Source organism: Homarus americanus, unplaced genomic scaffold (assembly GCF_018991925.1).
Source record: "Homarus americanus isolate GMGI-L3 unplaced genomic scaffold, GMGI_Hamer_2.0 scaffold52512, whole genome shotgun sequence".
In the NCBI taxonomy this organism is placed as follows: Eukaryota; Metazoa; Arthropoda; class Malacostraca; order Decapoda; family Nephropidae; genus Homarus; species Homarus americanus.
Genome location: NW_024735442.1, coordinates 15,223,596 through 15,242,202, shown reverse-complemented (window position 1 = coordinate 15,242,202; position 18,607 = coordinate 15,223,596). Strand labels below are relative to the sequence as shown.

Here is an 18,607-nt window from a genome sequence, read left to right as displayed (position 1 = left end):
GTTACCAGATGGCCGTCCCCACCCCCCTCCACCACCTGCCCTAGGTGTTGATGGTGTCTCACGCAACTGTAAACAGGATCTTTACGACAGTTGTAGATAATGATACGTTGCCAGTACATCACCTGGTAATGAACACTGTATTTGATATTAGAATTTCGTTTTTGCATCACGGTTCAGCTATTTTCCGTACTTTTCAACAACCTTGTCACCTCAGCTTATATATAATTTGATAAATAGATCTGTCTGTATTATTGTTGTATATCTAGGATATAATTTTATTTTGTTAACTTCAGAAATAGATAAATGTAATGATAATAATAAGAAAATAATATACTCCCAGCCCTGGCCTGACAACAACTTTACGTATTATTGTCCATTTCCTGATTCATGTTCTTTAGTATCTTCTATTTCGTTGCAAGAACATCTCCCCACCACTGATTCAAAATAACACTAAATTTTATTTTATTTTGCCAATTTTATGACCTCTTTATTATTATGGTTTAAAAGTTTGACGCTATATAGTACAGCAATAAAGAACATTCCCATCAATCCCAGAAATCCATTCGTGCAGTTTATTTACGTCAATGTTTGTCTTATCTAACTTTAATCTCATTGAACTATTCGTAAAACACTAGCACTGATTTATTCAGATTCATATTAGTAAATAAAGTAACTGCGTTTTCCCTGTCTGGACTGAATTATTTCTCGCTTTATCACAAGATTTACCTAACTATAAAATCCAAGCTACAAACGTCGCTGTTCTCTGAGCCTTGGGTTACCAGGGTGTGGTGACCTTTGATTTCTATAAACACCGAGTAAATATTTTTGTTTCATGTCAGCCGAATAAGGAAGAAAAATACCAACTGACACCACACATATTCCTCAGTTGGAACACGTCTTTGATTCGACTTTGATTGTGTATTGTAAGTAATGCTTCGCTGTGTCTGGTTAAGGCTAATTACTTGAAATATATATTTTTAAATTATGGAGCTAAAGGAGAGTATTCCGCCAAAAGTATATAAGAATAATTGCCTTACCTTATAAAGAAGAGTATAATAACATTGTTTTTCGTGGTAGGATAATTACAAAGAACAGCTTAAGATGAGAGTTTCGCCCTAAAACATACCAAACCGATTTAACCAGTATATATGTACTGTATTATATTATAAAGCTGCGAACATGTTAGAGTTAGACTATCTCCAAATTTCCTTGACTATCTTACGAGTATATAAAATAGATGCAATATGAGTAATATCTCAAACGACGATAGAATTCGGTTCATTTATTTTATTTGTCACTAAATTCTTTTATTCGAAAGTAGAATAATTAAACTTTCAATGATACATTTCATGGCCATTCTCGTTTCAGAGGATGTTTTATATTTAATTCTAAGCCAGTAACAAGTTTTTGTTTTCCTATTTACAATATTTTTATGCCTGATAGTTATGTATCTCGTCATTCCCATGGTAATCTTTCGCTTTATATAACCAAAAAAATATTTATTATTATTATTATTATGAGAGTTTGTAAAGGATCGTAATGATGGTAATTTTATCTTTTAAGTAAACCATAATGCGTTTTGTTAACTACTCTCAGTTAATTCTCGCTATCAAACACAATACACATATATTTTTCTACTCTATTTGTTCCTTGTCCCTTGTGCAGACATGTCTCTACTCTTATCGGGTTAAGTATAATGAGTTTAAACGTATATAAAAATATTAAAGTTATATAATACCACATTAATTTACGATTTACTTGTGATAAGTAAAAGCACTTGTCAGCGAAGACACAATATCCTTATGTTACGAACAATGCTCAAAATACAATACATATGGTAGAGGTGTTTAGGTCCAGCATGTAGCGGTAAAAAAAAGGGCATGATTGATATCCTTCCCAAGAGGATTTCTCTCAACAATTGAGCGAGGCAAACTAGCTCTTATGACCACGTGGCCCAAAGGCGAGATAACAGTGAACACTCTTAAATGGCAGAGAGCAACTGTGATATGAAAATCCCAATATATACTGTTAAAGCAATATATAAATAGTCAGTTCTTTAAATATTATAATGATATTGACTCTAATATAACGAAGAAAAATAATTGATTGGAAACCTTTTGTCAATCCAAGAGTTTACGAGCGTATAGTATACTCCTTTTAAATATAACTCCAGTTAATATATCTTAAGTAAAATTCTATCTATTGCAATATAAAAAATATAGAAGTTCTTAAAATATTTTTATAAACTACACAGCTTAGCTATATAATCAACAATTAATATTTACCTAAAAATATACACTGACACGAGCTACATTATTGGAACGTCTTAGGAAAACATTAGGGTGGCAGCCATATTATCGGTCCTGTACACGGGGAGTCTCGGTGTACGCCCATTAGACCTACGGACCTTATTACACGTGTACAAATGGAAGAAACTAAGATTATTTATCACATAGATGACGAGGAAACTCCATATTTAGTGAAAATTCCTAAAGCACCTGATAAAGTAACGTTATCAGATTTCAAGAATGTTCTCAACAGACCAAGTTATAAATTTTTTTTTAAGTCTATGGACGATGATTTTGGGTAAGTTGGAAAATTATGATGATTGATGATTGTTATTTAGTCAGGGAAAACTTGGGGTAATATATATATGAGAATAAAGAATAATGTCATGTTATGTTAGGGTCCAGCCTTCAATGTGACCTGTATCATTTTCTCCTAAGATTTTACCTAAACTACTTGGTAATTTTACTGATGAAATGAATTATGTGATCATTAGCTGTGTAAATGAACGGGGATCATATGATAAAAGTGTTAACTAGTGAGGAAGTGACAGTCCACATCAGTAAGTGTTGTTTGTCTTCTACTTATCGGTGTAAATACTGTACTGTACACAAACTTTTCACTTCATGTACACTTCTCATTAGCTACAAGATGTACTGTGATGTAACCAAGTCAATATTTAAAGTAAACCGAGAAGACATATATAAACTTTATTGATGGGTGCTTAGTAACAGCAGATGTTCATGGCAACAGATTCCTGATAATTGTATGACTGTAGCCCCAGCTAGACCCAGTGAAAGAATTAAACAATGGAAGAGCCTTACTTAATCTTGGAATCCTTGGACAATGATGTGACTTGTGCCATATTTTATTTAAATTGCCAGAATGCTGAGAGTGCATAGGATGTGTTGTTGGGGGGAAACAGTTGTATACAGGTATTAATTTTTATCTGATTTTGTTTAATATACAGTAATTCAACTTAAACAATTCGGAATAACTAAGACATTTTGTTGTATTTTTTGTTGTAAATTTATGGATGAGCTGGTGGAGCTTCTATTGAATTTCCTAATTTTACTGTTTTAGCTATATCAAACTTCAAATTTAGTATAAGCTGTACTGTTAGTTTTAGGTTTTAGAAGGACATTACTATGTGTACTGCAAGTACAATACATATCTTTTATAAACACAGCTACTGTATTTACTGATTAAGATTATTATTTAAAAAAAAAACCTTTTCAATGAGAATTTTGTATAAATTTTTTATGTAATTACACATTGTGTACAGCCGTACAAGAAAAGTATACTGTATACTTATTACAGTGCTGCATTAACAGAAACTTTCCCAAGTTTTAATACTTTATAAATAATGTGTAAAGTATATATTCCTGTAAAACACGTTATATACGAACAAGATTTCCTTATGGAGGTTGCCTACCAAAACCATTTGGGATTCTCAATAACACAAATTAACCAAACCCAACTTAACTAAAAGAATATTCCCTTCCCTGAGTGTTCCACATTAGTTTCCTTAGTATGGCCATGTGCTTTCTGCACTAATGTGTAGTGTGTGTGTGGAAGGTGGGTGTACAAGAGGTGCAGTGGAATAATTGGCAGACTGCAGGTGTTACTGACTTTTTTAAGTGTCCTGTGTGTGCAGGTAACCATATAGCCTTAGCAAGGCTAGAGAAACTCAGTGTTGGGGTAGCAACTAGGCTAGAGAAACTCAGTGTTGGGGATATATAATTGGACTGTGTTATGAGTTTTTTTACCTGGGTGACACAATCAGTGCTGGAGTTGTAGGAGTCAAGAAGTGGCTGGTGGAAGTTTAGGGAGTTACTGCCTTGATTGACACCAAGAGTACCTTCCCTCCACTTGAAAGGGGAGATGTATGCAACTGACATGAGAAGTGTGATGAATGGCAGTGAAATGTGAGCAGTTTAAAGAGGATGCCATATGCAAGCTTGAGCAAACAATATTGAGAATGGGTAAATGGATGTGCGATGTGACACTGAAAGACAGGAAACCCTGTTCCGAACTAAGTACCCAGGGGGTCAGACCATCTAAAATGAGGTGCACCTGACCTGGTGTGCTATTTTTGGTTCGATCATGTAGATGCCTTTTATAGGAACCTAGTAACAAATTAGGTAGTTACAACCCTTGCAGTTTTTTGCTCTAAGTCTAAAATCATAAAACCAAGATACCTGTAGTTGCCATTCAATTTATTAGAATAGCACAATTTTGGTTATATATTGGTACACAAAAAAATTTAAAACCTTTAACTAAAGCTTAACCATCCATTTACCTGTACGTATTAGGTTTTTCTATTGGCTCACCATAATTGTGATATGTCGCTATAACATGAGAAGAAAGTGGTGATATTGAAGACATCTCACACTCAGCACAAAAAGGAAAAGAATTTGAGAGACTAACAGACTGTTAAGCAAAGCAATGAAAGAGCGGCTTTACTGAAAATGGCACAGTTCATAGCTTGTAGTGAAGATGTAGTAGTTTTAAAAACTGTAGGAAACAATGAATGTAGTACATTCCTTCCCTTATTATTCAGTGAAGATGGCAACATGTGGGTGAAAGGGACGAAATTCAGCCTCAAGAAAGTGTTGATGAAGGAGAGGAACACGAATCCTGTTACCTAACCTTCCAGAAATAGGATTTCTATCAGGAAGTGGCTCTTCAACAAGGGTGAAAACTTTAAAACAATAGCAAATTGCTATCTGCAAAAGCTGTTTCTGTACATGATGTTCCTTCAGATAGCTATGAAGAGTATACATTTCAGCTGTTATAGGTGCAGAAAAGTCAGCCTGCCCCAACAGTCAGATACACCAACAGAGAAAAAACCTTACACCAGAGAGGCAAATTGTATGAAGTCAGCGAGCATTATTCTGCCGCAGAAACAAATGTCTTCTTTGCTCTGAATCAAAACAAGGTTGCACTTTTAAATGCTACTGACCAACTGGTGTCATCTTTTTTGGAACTGGAATCAACATCAGTTTATTTTGCATACTGCACTACCCATTTAACAAAAACAAACTCTTAGTATTAGGCACTCGACTATTCCTCAGCCTTAGGATTGGATTTGGATCACTTTACTGTATTGAAAGGCAATTCACATTTACATTTGTAAGCAGATTAGTTTTATCAATTTTGTTGTTGTTTATTATGGGCATAGTATGGAACATTTAGGTCTTTTCATTGTAGTGAAGTACGTTAGACTCGTACAACCAGGTTACACCGAGCTTGGATGATTGGTTTTCCTTAGCCTTCTTAGTAGCTTGTCTTTGGGATCATTTCGCTGGGGAGGAGTACAGGTATGGGAATTAAAGAGCATGCCCTTTTTAGAATTTCTGGACAATCCCTTTGCACAGTTGGCCTGCATGGGACCTAGGAACTTGCAGTGTTAAATCATTATTTCCAGAATACTGGATGCGAGTTGTGCTATTGCTTGGAGTTCATGTATCCACCTTCCCATTGTAACTGGCTGAGTTGAGCCTACATAAGTTGTTGTATCTTCTGTATCAGTTATAAATGATGGAGTGTTCCTGGAGTCTCATTTTATAACAGACATTGATTGGGTGACTGATCTTCCATCGCCTTGATGATCCTTAAGAGCTGGGAACTGAGGGTCAAGTGAACCTGCGTCTTGTTTTATAACCTGCTTGGGTTGCATAAGGCATGCACAGTGGATGATGGTGTAGACTGAGAAGCCTCACCTTGGCCTGTTTGTAGGGGCTGTACTTGAAGAATTGGGTGAAATCCCATCTTTAGTTTACTCATTTTATTTGATTTCTTGGGCATAGCCCAGTTGTACAAGTTCATGGAAACCCCAGAATTAAACTTACAACCAAGTTTCATTATGACTATGTCTTAATGGCAGTGAAGGACCCTGGAACCTTGTGATCAACATGGTTTCATGATTTCAATGTTAACAGTTTGATTCGAGAGCAGGACAATTCTATGAGTACTGTAGCATGTGTTTAAAGTATGGTGAATTATCAATAGAGTTTCACACATGTTATATTGATTATATTCAGGGTATCAGGTGTTCAAAGTTGGTACAGTATCTAATGGGAATTACAATACTGTAGTTAAACTCTCTTTACCGGGTGAGAGTTTGAATGTATACTACAGTACAGTATTTCCCATGGGGGTGAAAACTTTACAGACATCTTGTACTGTACAGTATTTGTGATCAAGTGATTTAAGTACAGGATTGATATTGTAGATTGTTAGTGAATGTTTTGTAATTTTACAAATGTATTAAGCTATTAGCAACACAAGTTTAACCTGTTTTAGTCATACAGTACTGTACTTGTACTCTTAATTTTATATTTATAGATTTACTGTACAGTACAGTGTATTTGATAGGCATGTGAAATACTTATTGTGATTCACATGGAATTCTCAATGCTGCATTTTCTTCTTGGTAATTACATTTGTTAATACAGAGTAGGTGTAATGTTTTGTACTGTATATATACTGTACAGTCTCTAGTAAAATCAAATGTTGTGTAGTAAGTCTAGTATAATTTAAATACCTTTACTGTAGCTCTATACATTATTGACAAAAATGATGCTACAGTACAGTAATAAGTGATACTGTTACAGTACTAAACCAAGACCATTGATGTGTATGGTTGACTTCATATGTACGGTAGAAGTCAAACAATTACTGCTAGATTAATTTATGATCTCAAAGATTGCTAATTACTAAGGTTTAAACTACTGTATAGATAAGTAATGAAAACAAAATATTATTTAATGGACAATGGATGTGGTACTCTTTTAACAAAAACATTTAATAAAAAGAAATAAGAAATTAATCTAATTGAAGAAATCAGATTTTTAACAAGTCAAATTTTATACAGTACAGTACAGCATTATATTTATTAACCCAAAGTATGCCTTGTAGTAAACCAGAACCAAATACTATAATTAATTTTAACACAACATGATGCCTCCAAAAGGAAGTTTATGTTGCAAAATTTTAATTACAGTACAGTAATCATCTTAAATTTATGTTATAGATACATGTAATATGTAAAAAAAATCTTAACTTTATTAATAAGCCTTTGATCTTTTGTAAGTTGTTTAATAATTTTGAGTGGCAATATCTTGTTTAATGCTTCACTTTGAGGTTTAGAATGGAGCTGCAGTGAAAAGGTTATAAGGTGCAGCATTTCTAGGTCCATCTTTTGACCTCTTGTTCTTGGTCATATAACCTAATGTTTTGTATCTCTTCTCATCTCACTCTTCATTACACTTGGAATAACTTCATTTAAATCTTTCTCACTGAATATACCATTTACATTTTTTAATACCTGTATTGTTCATTTAAATTTTCATCCACAGTACTTCCTGTTATTCATTTGAGTTGATATTTGGGGATCAGCTGCTTCTGGTGCATAAAGTTTAGAACAGATTTGTACATGAAGGAAAGGGTTGTGGTTTGGAATGATGATGCCATGTTGAAGAGGTTGTAGGACAAGGTAATGTGAGCCAACAACTTTCACCTTTATCTCTTGGATGACTATGAGAATACAGTATCACCTTGCACTAGATACAAGATATTTATCTTTATTATCTTTTGTTTTTCAAAGGTTACATGTTTACACAACTTGATAATTACAAAATAGCATTTAAAGTGTTGACTCAAGACCTCCAAAACTGCTTGCATATCACCATTTTCTCATTAGAGCAGTATTATAACAGTTCATTGGTAAACTTATACCACAACATATGAGCAACTTATTCTTTTATAAAGTTGATAGTCCATGTTTAATGAAGTATTTAAAATTCACTGGTAAGAACTTGTTAGGCATAATTGTTTCTTAGTATCTTCTTTTACTTTAGTATAACACTCATAAATATTTGTAGTTTGCCCTCATCATAGGGGGATTTTTTCACTGGACTGCAAGGAAGTTTGAAATACCCTGTATATAGTTCAAGAGTGTTGTTCTTATTTCATATATCCTCCGTCAGATTCAATCGTCTAGTTTAAAATTTCTTCACTCATGCATGGGGATGGCTCACTGAATAGATTTGACAGCAATAATTTTCTGATCTGTTACAGTGTTTTTTACTTGTTAGAAAAATCTTTTTAATCAATGTTTGCAAGGTACAACATATGCCCTAGAATCTAGATATTTATAAAATTGTGTAAGTGCCCTCTAGGCTGGAACCAAACTCTTTATCCTCCCTGTAAGCCAGACCAATGATTTAATTACTGTACTTCAGTTTACCATTTCCAGACACTACAGTACTGTAGCTTTTTCAAAGGAGCTTGTAAATGTATTAAGAATTTCCTTGCCACAGTTATATAACCACAAAGAAGGTTTATAAATATGGGAAACAATAAGTATGGTACTGTATATAAAAACAAGTAATTTATTTTTGAGTTAGGTAATGAGTTTAAGAATTTTACTTATTGTATTTAATTATATTCTTCAAGATCTCTAATTTTTTGTCATTTAAATGAACCCAACATAAAATAAGCAAATGGCAGTAAGCTAACTACTCAAACATATGTCTAACCATTATTCAAAGTACTGTATAGTACAGTATACTTAAGTGTAAAAATTTTCTCCAAGCATATTGTACTGGAGGCTTGGCTCAAATGATCAGTTTGACTTGTGATTCTTAGGTGGATACGTTTTTCATGGGACTTAATGTAAAAAAAAAAAAAAAGAAGCCAATACTACCCTGTATGGCAATAAATTGACACACTACTGTACTATAAGAATTTTTTAGTTTCGGTCAAACAACCAGTAGATGGAACTGGAATATTCAAGTTCTCTAGGATTTTGACTTTAATTACTGTACAACGTTGCCTTCCAGAATTTATGCTAGGCTCCTTCTAAATTTCAGATCTTAGTTATTCTTTTTTATTTTCCCATTTTTGCCTTTCCTAACTGAAAAGGTTTTGGGGGACATAGTCATGTTTCTATTGGTTGAATGTCTGTAGATAAGTGGTTTCCACAAAGTACAGTGATATCTCTGTTAGTCGGAACAATTGGTGCAGAGCACCTCCGGGAATGAGAGATTTCCGGGTAAGGAGACGACTCTCGAAGCCGGAAAAAAACTCACCCATCCCCGGAATTTTACGGGTATCGGGAAAATTTTCTCAGAATTTTCAGGAAAATGTGCCCCTCGGAAAATTGATTTTCCCAGAAAATTTCAACTCTGGCTATCGGAGAGTTTCATAATCAGATGACACTAATTAAATTTCACTTTTTTAAGTCTTGTCCCTCTATAATACTCGGTAGCCAGATTCAAGAACGAAGGCATCAGTCACTTTTACCGGTGTAAGAAATGTGTTCTACTATGCCACTCTTCCTCATCAAGTCCCAAATATCTGTGTGGATTATCCCTGTTACTTCACACACTAATTACAGTACAGTATTGTCTGTAACTTAGAACTTTAATTTTGAACCACCTTGTTATGTCTTGAATAATCCATTACCTTGGGTAGGAATCACAGGATTACAGAGTCATGTACAAGGTATATACTGTACAACATATAGCTACAGGTAATAATGTTACCTTATTTTATTTTTCAGGGTAGTCAAAGAAGAAATTATAGACGATGATGCACCGCTTCCATGTTTCAACGGCAGGGTAGTTTCTTGGGTGAGTAAAAATTTTATGAGGGCTGTGATTGAATTGTAAAATTCAAATGAGTAATGTAGGTGGAGACTCTGACTCGTTGTTATGATTAAAATTAAAGATTTTGGAGTCGACTCTGTAGTAATTTTTCTCCAAAGAATATCCAGACATTTTCAATAACGTTTTCAACTTTATTAGCTGTCTACAAATTTGATTGCAAACTAATTTAACTATTGATCAAAAGTTTACTGAAATGATTTTTCATGTCATGCCTCAGCAAAATAGTACAGTAACAGCAGCTGATTTGTGTTTGTTAGATTTTTTTCTTCAAATTATTTGTTTAAAAATCAGAAAAGCACTTGTTGTGCTTTAAGGATTTACCTGTACTAATCTTTAATCATGTACGTACTGTACAGTAATGTATCTGATTACAACTCATCATTTCTTTTTTATTTGTAAACTAAATTATTCAGTGCTGATATGAAGTTAGCAAATATTTTACTGTAGTACAGTACATCAGAACTAAGTTGTATAAAATTTTGGTAAACTTTACTGTCATAAATTCCCATATACTGTACAGCACAAAGATTTAAGGACTGCTGAATTTGTCTTAATGCTAAGTTCAAAACCTTGTTCCTGGTTCAGCTGACTCATATATAGCCAGCAAGCAAACAGGTTTAAAACCCAAGGTTCACTGGACCTAGACACATGATTGTAATTATTCTGAAAGTTAGATTTTGTTTTCTTTTCATATCCGGGTTTCTATAAGAGACCTGTTGGATACAGCGGTTACCACTTAAAGCTGAAAAAATTGAGTATAACTGTCACTTTAGCAAAAATAAAAATTTCTAGGAAAAAACTATTCAGTATGGTCATGTATAATGTGCCTGAATCTGACACATAACAGTTAACCCTCTTGTCACATGAGTCATCGGTATTGTTATTTTCTCTGTATTCCCAAGCCCCTTCAGAATTGAAAGTACAAATGCCTTAAGAATCTTAACAAGTATAAACCCCTTCAGTATCTGAACAAATGTTTCCTTATTTGTCCTCATCATCTCTCATCCTCCCTCTCATGAAACTTGAATTTAGAATAAGCAAAGTTACTGGTAGATTAAATATATCAAGTGAGTGATATATAAGAATACAGTAGTTTAAAAGTCTGAGGTCTGAGTTGGGTGCATATGTCTAATATAAGTGGTAGTGTATACACAGTGTGGATGTTTCTCTCGATTCATGAAATTAGGCCAATGCCCTGTTGAATTTTTTTATCAGCAGTTGAATATATTTATATATATATATTTATATATATATATATCAAGGAGTCTTGTGTCATCATAAAAGCATGAAGGAAGGTTAGTGAGCCTATGCTTACCCATATGACATGTGGCATTAGCTACAGGACTCGTAGGCTTCATATATTACTTGCTCAGTCAGCTGTTGACTAAGTTGGAGATTTTTTAATCTCTGAATTGTATAGTATTACAAATTTCTCACCAAGCAATTGTTTGTTTGCAGATTGTATCGGCAGATAGCAGCGTTGTGTCAGATAATGTGTCACAATGTGCGGAGGTGGAGGGCGGCCGGCCGCCTCCATATCAGTGAGTGTCAGTCTAAATGTATTATGGTAGGCTTATCCTTATAATTTTAATGTCTTCCCTGGTGATGTATCAAATTTTTTCTTGTACCTCTATCCAGTATACACCTGTATATCGTTTAAACACTAAATTTAGAATGATGGGATAAGTTGATTCAAACTTCAAAGGTGTGGATTCACCAGTTTGAAATATCTTGTACTGTATTGGTGACCCCCTGTATAAAGTTGATTGATAATGGAAATAAGTCCAAGGGTCACCAGTATTTACTTTCAAGATATTAAAGAATTATCTTGGTAAATTAATAACTTGTGTTAGAAAGTGCCAGTGGGTTGAGGGGGGGGCTCACTTGATTTCCTTCAGTCACAGTGGGTGTATAGTACCTTGCATTTCATCAGATGAGGTCATGACATAGATTTTGTTCCAATTTCTTTCAACGGTACTATTTTACATGCTGATGAAGGATCTGGGTTCATAATTTAAAATTTTGAGTAATTAGTGTTAATTAATGACCCTTGAAATAAAAAAAAAATGTTGAATAATATTCTGGAAGTCCTCTGTTTTTTATTATTTTAATGAACCCAACATAAAATAAGCAAAGTTAACAAAAGATTGACAATGAATATCATGGGATTGTCACATGCCTCTACTAAATTAATTTTCAAGCTCCAAATGAAAGTTGGTCACTGCCCATAAGGAACAGTACAGATAAGCCAGGATAATGCACACTGCAGTGCTAATTCTTCAGCACTGGTACTCAAGGAAGCAGTGTGGCTGGCACTACACTCATCTACCTTCACTTTCCTATCTTTGTAAACTTGGGTACCCATTTACAGCTGGGTGGACTGGGAGTGCTCCAGGATCTAGTAACCCTCAGAATAGGAAGGGGGTGCTGTATGAATTTGGCTACTGCACTCATAAACCTTAATACTGTACCCTCTTGTAATTCAAATTCAGACAATCATATGGTACATAAATGCATACATAGCATTAGATATTGAATATTATAAAGAGAAAAGAGAGAAGTTGTTTATGTTGCTTACTGACCTTTGTTCACACTCGAAAATGGGTTTAGGTAAACAAAGGACCCGGGGGAGTTAGTTCAATTCATCCTCCTTTAATGTCAGAGATATAACACAGTTAACTAGGTATAAAATCATTAAAGACAACATTCAGGTAGATCTATGTTACTGAGCACTTATTTGAGGATATAGTTAGCAAAATAAAATGTTCTCTACCTATAGGGGTAAAATATTTTTTTTTACCAAACCAGAGTTTAATTGTCAAAGTCCATCAGCATCTGGGGAAAGCTTTTTCCTCTTGACTTCCCACCAAAGGTCTTGCTCTTGGATCCTGCAAGGGGACTTAAGGCAGCCTTCTTGTCTCCACACCCAGTCTCACACTTTTTCCATAATTGCAGTTCTCGGGCCTGGTTTTGAGTATTTTTGGCAGTATGAGAGTATTCTAAGAAATTGTGCACTAGAAATTTTGTATTGAAAAGTCATAGGGTGATGGCCAGATGAGGCGACCTTGTTACTTATACTGTTATTTGTAAAGGTTGTTTGGTTAAAAATCTGTATAAAAAAAGGTTACAAAGGTGTTGTCATGATATGGCTAATAATTATTGTATATTCATAATGATGTTTGATTATTAATGAACATTTGTTTCAACAGCCATGGAGATACAACAAGTCAGTTGGAGGATTCAACATGTACTGAAACAGAGAGCGTTATCTCCACCCGGAGAGGTGAGCATGGTGCGCATCATAAGTTTTGTGTTTTTGTGCTAACCATTCTTCCCATAAGGTCATTTGTTTTCTTCAGATTCTAATTATTGTCCTCTACTAGTTCAATAATAAGAGAGTAGATCATACTTCATGGAGGTCACAAAGATACAACTCACGGACAATTGTACCCACAGAGTCATTTTGCAAGAGCTTTATCCAAATGTAAGTAAATTAATTCCAGGGCCTTCTATATTGCACTGTGTAACAGATGATTCTAGGTTTGAAGATAATTTTATATTTCTCTTCCACAAAACTTTGCTGACACTGTAGTTGCATAGTAAACCCTTGTTATTCGCGGGTTTGCGATTCGCGGTTTCAACTATTTGTGGTAAGCAGATGGTGGCTAGCTTAAGAGCCTCTTCCGCAGCGCAACGAGTCACTACTACGCACCTGCAGCGTGTCCTCTTCCTTGTTTGTGCTCAACCATTGCCTGCGATGCAGCATCTCTTGTGTTGTGGTCAAAGCTTTAGTGTTTCTGTGTGAAATGGACCCTAAAAGACTGCCTAGTGTCAGTGCTAGTGATGCTAGTGGAGTGAAACGTAAAAGGCAGAAGTCGGTGATGATCCTGACAAAGAAAGTTGAATTATTAGATAAGTTAAAAAATGGGATGAGTGCTGCCATGGCTGGTCAGTTGTTAGGTATAGTTATACAGTAGTGCACTAAGGTAGTGTAAGTTGCTATTCGTGGTTTTGCCTATTCACGCCATTCCTTGGAACCTAACCCCCGTGAATAACAAAGGTTTACTAATAGGTTTACTCATTATGATATATAATGTCGTCTATTGCATATAATTGGATCTTGTTTTTTTCCTAGATGATGGCCTCATCTCTTGGTGTAAATTATAACTTTTCAAATGTAATCCCATAATATTGAAATTTACAATTAGAAAAGATATGGTTAAAAAGCCAAATGAAATTGGAGCGTTTTGATCTTGTGCCCAATCAAGAGGTAGTTTAATGCCATTTTTTTTCCTTCATTTTTGTATCAACTAATAGCTCAGCCAAAAGGATATAAAATTTTTATTTTTTGAGTATTTTTGCTTCAACATTTACACCATATGCACATCATATATAAATTCATGACCATGATATTTGAAATATCTCTTACCATCAGTATAATAGATTGTGCAGCAAGTAGTGACTGTCTTGATTTAGCTTGGTATTTTGAAGCACGTATACAGTACAGTGGTCCCTCTGTTAACGAGCACAATCCGTTCTAGAAGGTTGCTCGTTAACCAAAACCATTGTTTCAATGGGTTTTTGGGTAATTGGTTCCAGCTCACCGAAAATTGCCTAAATTCAGCAAAAAAGGTAGAAAAGTACACTTAGTTTGAGGTGTGTATGAAGAAGGCTCCTGGATGATGATGATGGGAATTAGAATGTGGGTGGAAGAGAAGGGAGAAGAGAAGGCATTGGGGTGGAAGATAAGTCACCCCATGGTGCCTTTTCACCCATAAAATTTCAGTTCTCTTGGTGTAATTCAAGATTATTTTCTTTAAATCAACACTGCACTGCATTATATATTGTCAATATGTAAAATAAATTTCAAAATGACCAATAATTTGCTTGCAAACACAGAAAAAAAGCATTTAGTTTGAGAGTCTCAAGCAAGATGTTACCTCCACTGAAAAGACACAAAGACTGACGCCTGTATGCTGGGTTGGCAGGCTGGATGGCGTGCCACAAACTAGTGACCCTACCTTCAATTATGTTCAAAAATTGTTAAAGTGACTAAAAAATTTAATATTAAACTTTTAAAATGATTGAATAGTATAAACTTCTTGATATTTACTAAAAGGGTAAGGAATTTAAGCCCTAGAACCGATTACTGTATTGGCGGACTAGTACTACAGATGGTGGACCGCCAAATGCAAGCTAAAACACGTGGAGGTCGGCTCGTAAGAAACTCGTCAATCGAGGGATTGCTCGTTAACCGAAGTTAAAAATCTTATGGAAGGTAACTCGTTAACCGAGGCGCTCGTTAACCGAGGGACCACTGTACAGTGTACAGAACAGGCTGTCACTGGAAAATGTATGTAATATCCTTTATATAAAATCAGACATATTGGTAATTTTCTCTTTGTGTTGGTAACTTTGGTGATTCATAATGAGGAACATTGCCTCAGCCAATAATTTCAGGGAAACTTGCCAGTCCTTGTTCTTTAATCTGACCACTCAAATTCAGTCCCTCTGGAGGCCACTCCCTACTCCCCCGTCATGGACCCAACTCCAAAAAAAACCTCAAATGGGCCAAAATCAAACCCCTTGACCCCTTGCCCAGTTTTAGACTTCTCATTTTGCTGTTTTCAGACCTCTTGCTTGTCACCTCTACCATATTTATTTTTTACGTCAGTCCTCCGTTGTGTGTTTATGTATATGATTTAATAATCACTTGTACGTACAGTACATTTGTTGCAAACTCAAATTATCATGAAGATTAGTTTTTATATTAGTGGAACTATGGGCCATAATTTTTTTTTTTTAAGATTTAAATAATTTAGCTTAATGGATAAAATAAGGAACTGATGGTGTCAGAATGCTGTTGAGTGTGTATAGTAGTGATAATTACATGTTTTATGTTGTGGCATACAGTTTGGTATTTCTAATGAAAATTTTATATTCTAATGTTAATGAAGGTGAGCACTTACTGTAGTATAAATGAGAAAATTTTAAGTTTTACATGACATTTGTGTGATTAAACTTCAAGAAGACTTAAAATTTGATATAATTGCAAGAATGTATTTTGCTGAAGCGTATGTTAGGAGGCTAAGCTTTCACCAACCACCTTTAAATATAAGAAGTACCGGTATGCATATTGAAGAGAGTTATTCTTATTATCAATATTATTTTATATTTTCTTAAAATTTTGAATACAGTACTATTTTCTGTTTCAAGCCTAATTGTAGTTCATAGATGGAAATTAAAAGGTTATATGCATGAGGAATGACTGCTGTAGTTGACTCAGAATAGTTTAAAACCTGAAACTTCTCTGTCTGGTTGCTCTGTTTTGGGAGTCTCTACTTCCCAATTTCGATAGGAAGGTATTCATCCCAATAGGAGTCTACAAACATGTATTGTATCTTAAATGACTCGTTGATTAAGGTCCTTTAAGAGGATGTGTGTGTTTTGCAATATTCTGTTTGGTTGGATACCACCTGTGATGAGAATTGGAAGTATAAACACAGAGCTCTTTTGCTTTAGACAGCCATAGTTATTCTTCCCTTTTCCCTCTGTTGTGTACAGTGTCAACTGTTCTTTTTATCAAGGATATTGTCATGAGTTTAATAGACGGATGATTTCATCCCCATCTCTTTGTGTTTTTTGCCTTTTAGTTTACAGTATGTTTTGTTAATTTTTATTTTTAGAGCGGCACCACAGAAGTTCGCGACACCATAAGTATGATAAATACAATGACCGACACTTTGTGGATCGTAAGTACCTTTTAAGAATTGGCGATGAAAAATAAATAATCTTGGCTGAGCCTTCTACTTTTCTGCAGATCTATCATTACTGTGCCTTGTGCTTTGTCAGTGTAACAGTAATCTTGAGCCTCATTCCCTGTATTTGAAAGAAGTGCTGTTCCCTATCAGGTGGAGGTGCCTCTTGAACAAAGATGAATTTTAACAGACTGGTTTTTCGACTTGCAAACCTTCATTGCTCAGGTTTAGGGATTGGCTTTCACTTCATTAAGCTAACTTATGCAGTGAAAATGTTGTAACCTTGTAATACAGTACGGTATATGATACGGGGTCCTCGTTATAAGTGGTTAATAAGGATCAAAAAAACCAATTGATAATGGAACCACTTATAAAGGGGAATTAATTCCCATAAGAATTAATAGGAATAGGGTCTAATTAGGACCATCACATTGTGACAGACACTCATAAAGGTTAATTTGATACCTCTTAACAGTTACATATATAACTTAGAAACACTTGTTAAACATTTGATTACACATTATTTTATGAAATTATTTAACTACTGCTTATTTAAAGTACTTAAAGTCGTTTGGGGTCGGTGTGTTGATGGAGTGCATGCCACCTAACCATGCACCCGCACATTCGTTTCAATGAAAGTGGTTCATTGAGACATGCTCACCACTTTTCTCTGACATATAACTTCTAAAATCACATCCATCCCATAGCTGCTACACTTCCTTTTAGCCACTACACCACCTTGCTTCGGTTTGGAACTGACGGCTACAAAAACAGTCCACCAAAGACACAACAAAGTTGATGCTGTAATTATAGTTCTTGGTGCACATCAAAATAATGTCTGTGGACACTAGCGATTGGTACTGAACACTCATAGCGTGGGTGAGAAGGGTGACCTATAAGAGAATGGAAGGCTCAAACACTTGTGCTCCCAATGGTTGACAGATTTCAGCCCTAGAATCCTCTTAACTGCAGGGACTTTTTTGAGTAGGTACACAATTTTTTTTCCACTTAAAGTGTGAAACCACTTATAATGAACACTTATAACGAGGACCCCCTGTACTGCGTACTTTCCTCTGGAGGTGATTCGTGGCAATTAATATATTTTTTCCTATTAAATTGGATAATTTATTTACTAAAAGCTTTTATGGTGGTGTAAAACATGTAAATCATGTTTATGAATTAATGTGGTGCATTATGGTGGTCTCTTCCTGAAATTTACAGTAATTTATTTAGCTTAAAGAACACTTAAGTATGGGTTAATAAGCTTTCAGCTTAGTAGTTTGCCTGTTTCTACCTTTCCTTGTAGTTTTTCTTTTTTTTTTACATTATGATTTATTTACAAACTGTTATTGTAATTTTATGTCAAAGTTAAATGCTACTGTATTGACTTGGGTAGTGGCAGATTTATTAATGCAATCTGTGCTTCTAGTATTTTATGTGTTTTTGCGCACTTGGTTTGTTAGGGTTGTTCACTAATGTATATTTTGTTCATTAAGCATGAAGTGCCTGTGTTCAAAAAAAAAGTAAAATTCAATCCAAAATTTGAGATTTAGGTCACCAAGTTAGAAAAAGTTTTATTGAGTTTGACAAGCATGTCTAAATGCTATGAACTTATGACTTGAGAGCTTAGCCCTTATCATTCTGATAATTTTATCATGTTGAAACCTTGAAGATAGAGTTTATTATTATTATTATTATTATTATTATTATTATTATTATTATTATTGCACTTGTCCTCCTCTTGTGTGGGTGGTGTCTGTATGGTATGTTACATATTAGATTTTTGTATGTACAGTATGTATTGGTAGATGATATTCTAGGTCTATTTCCCCAACATGATAAAGTGAGGCTTGCCTTTAATGTACCTGTAATCTGTAGGGTCGTTTC

The 18,607-nt window shown here is 34.7% G+C and overlaps 1 protein-coding gene across 9 annotated transcripts in view; it reads left to right on the top strand.

Annotated features, from left to right (window-relative positions):
* Positions 1-2,335: 2,335 nt before the first annotated feature.
* LOC121871060 (segment polarity protein dishevelled homolog DVL-3-like) overlaps positions 2,336-18,607 on the top strand; it is a 41,448-nt gene continuing 25,176 nt past the window's right edge. For 4 of the 9 annotated variants that reach the window (XM_042373165.1, XM_042373163.1, XM_042373169.1 and 1 more), the window contains exons 1-5: positions 2,336-2,586; positions 9,857-9,926; positions 11,421-11,503; positions 13,172-13,254; positions 16,649-16,714. In XM_042373165.1, coding sequence (XP_042229099.1) covers positions 2,426-2,586; positions 9,857-9,926; positions 11,421-11,503; positions 13,172-13,254; positions 16,649-16,714 — 463 coding nt within the window. In that variant the 5' untranslated portion in view covers positions 2,336-2,425. The remainder of the gene's footprint in view (positions 2,587-9,856; positions 9,927-11,420; positions 11,504-13,171; positions 13,255-16,648; positions 16,715-18,607) is intronic. The other 5 variants (XM_042373166.1, XM_042373162.1, XM_042373167.1 and 2 more) reach the window with 3 other exon arrangements.